Source organism: Pteropus alecto, unplaced genomic scaffold, assembly GCF_000325575.1.
Source record: "Pteropus alecto unplaced genomic scaffold, ASM32557v1 scaffold110, whole genome shotgun sequence".
In the NCBI taxonomy this organism is placed as follows: Eukaryota; Metazoa; Chordata; class Mammalia; order Chiroptera; family Pteropodidae; genus Pteropus; species Pteropus alecto.
In genome coordinates this window covers 1,065,715-1,066,318 of record NW_006431920.1, presented here as the reverse complement: position 1 = coordinate 1,066,318, position 604 = coordinate 1,065,715, and the positions used below count along the sequence as shown (strand labels likewise).

Sequence of the window (604 nt, the reverse complement as noted above, 5' to 3'; positions counted from 1 at the left end):
GGATTTTGCTGGTTTCCTCGTAGAGAGCCTGCATTCTAGGGCTGGTTGCTGCTCATGCTCAGTTGGTTTTCTTGGGGGATTATATGTTGCTGTTCTTCAGTTTTCTTGCAAACTTTCAATATTTTACCCTTATCCTTATTTAAAAATATTTAGCTAGTGTAGAAAATATATAATCATGCTTTGTTATTTAAAAGAAAAAAAGAACGTAAGAATAATTTACTCCTTTCTCATTTCAGTTATGGAAGCATGCAATCCTAGTTTTTTACTTTATGTGTTTTCGTTTGTTTGTAGTAGATCTTATATGGTGTTTTTTTTATTTTTTTTTTAAGCATTCTGTTAACCTGCTCTAATGTGTTCATCATTTCTTTTAGTTCCAAAGAGACCGAGCTCCCTCTAGGTCCGCTTGTGGCTATGTACTGGTGTTTCTGTTCAGTCAGTGGACGGATTGTAGAGTCTACAGCTTTTAAACCAAGAAAGTAATTTTTGGTTCCAAGACTTAGTAAGCTGACTGTTTTCTTTCTTTCTCCATACTAGGATGGCGATCGAGACATTTTTATTGACGGGGTTGTTGCTCGTAACAGAGCCTTAAACGGGGATCTGGTGG

The 604-nt window shown here is 36.4% G+C and overlaps 1 protein-coding gene across 1 annotated transcript in view; it reads left to right on the top strand.

The window, feature by feature from the left end:
- DIS3L2 (DIS3 like 3'-5' exoribonuclease 2) overlaps positions 1-604 on the top strand; it is a 273,001-nt gene that overhangs the window by 45,783 nt on the left and 226,614 nt on the right. Inside the window, exon 5 of the mRNA XM_015585355.2 lies at positions 535-600. Within this exon, the coding sequence (XP_015440841.1) occupies positions 535-600 (66 nt within the window). The remainder of the gene's footprint in view (positions 1-534; positions 601-604) is intronic.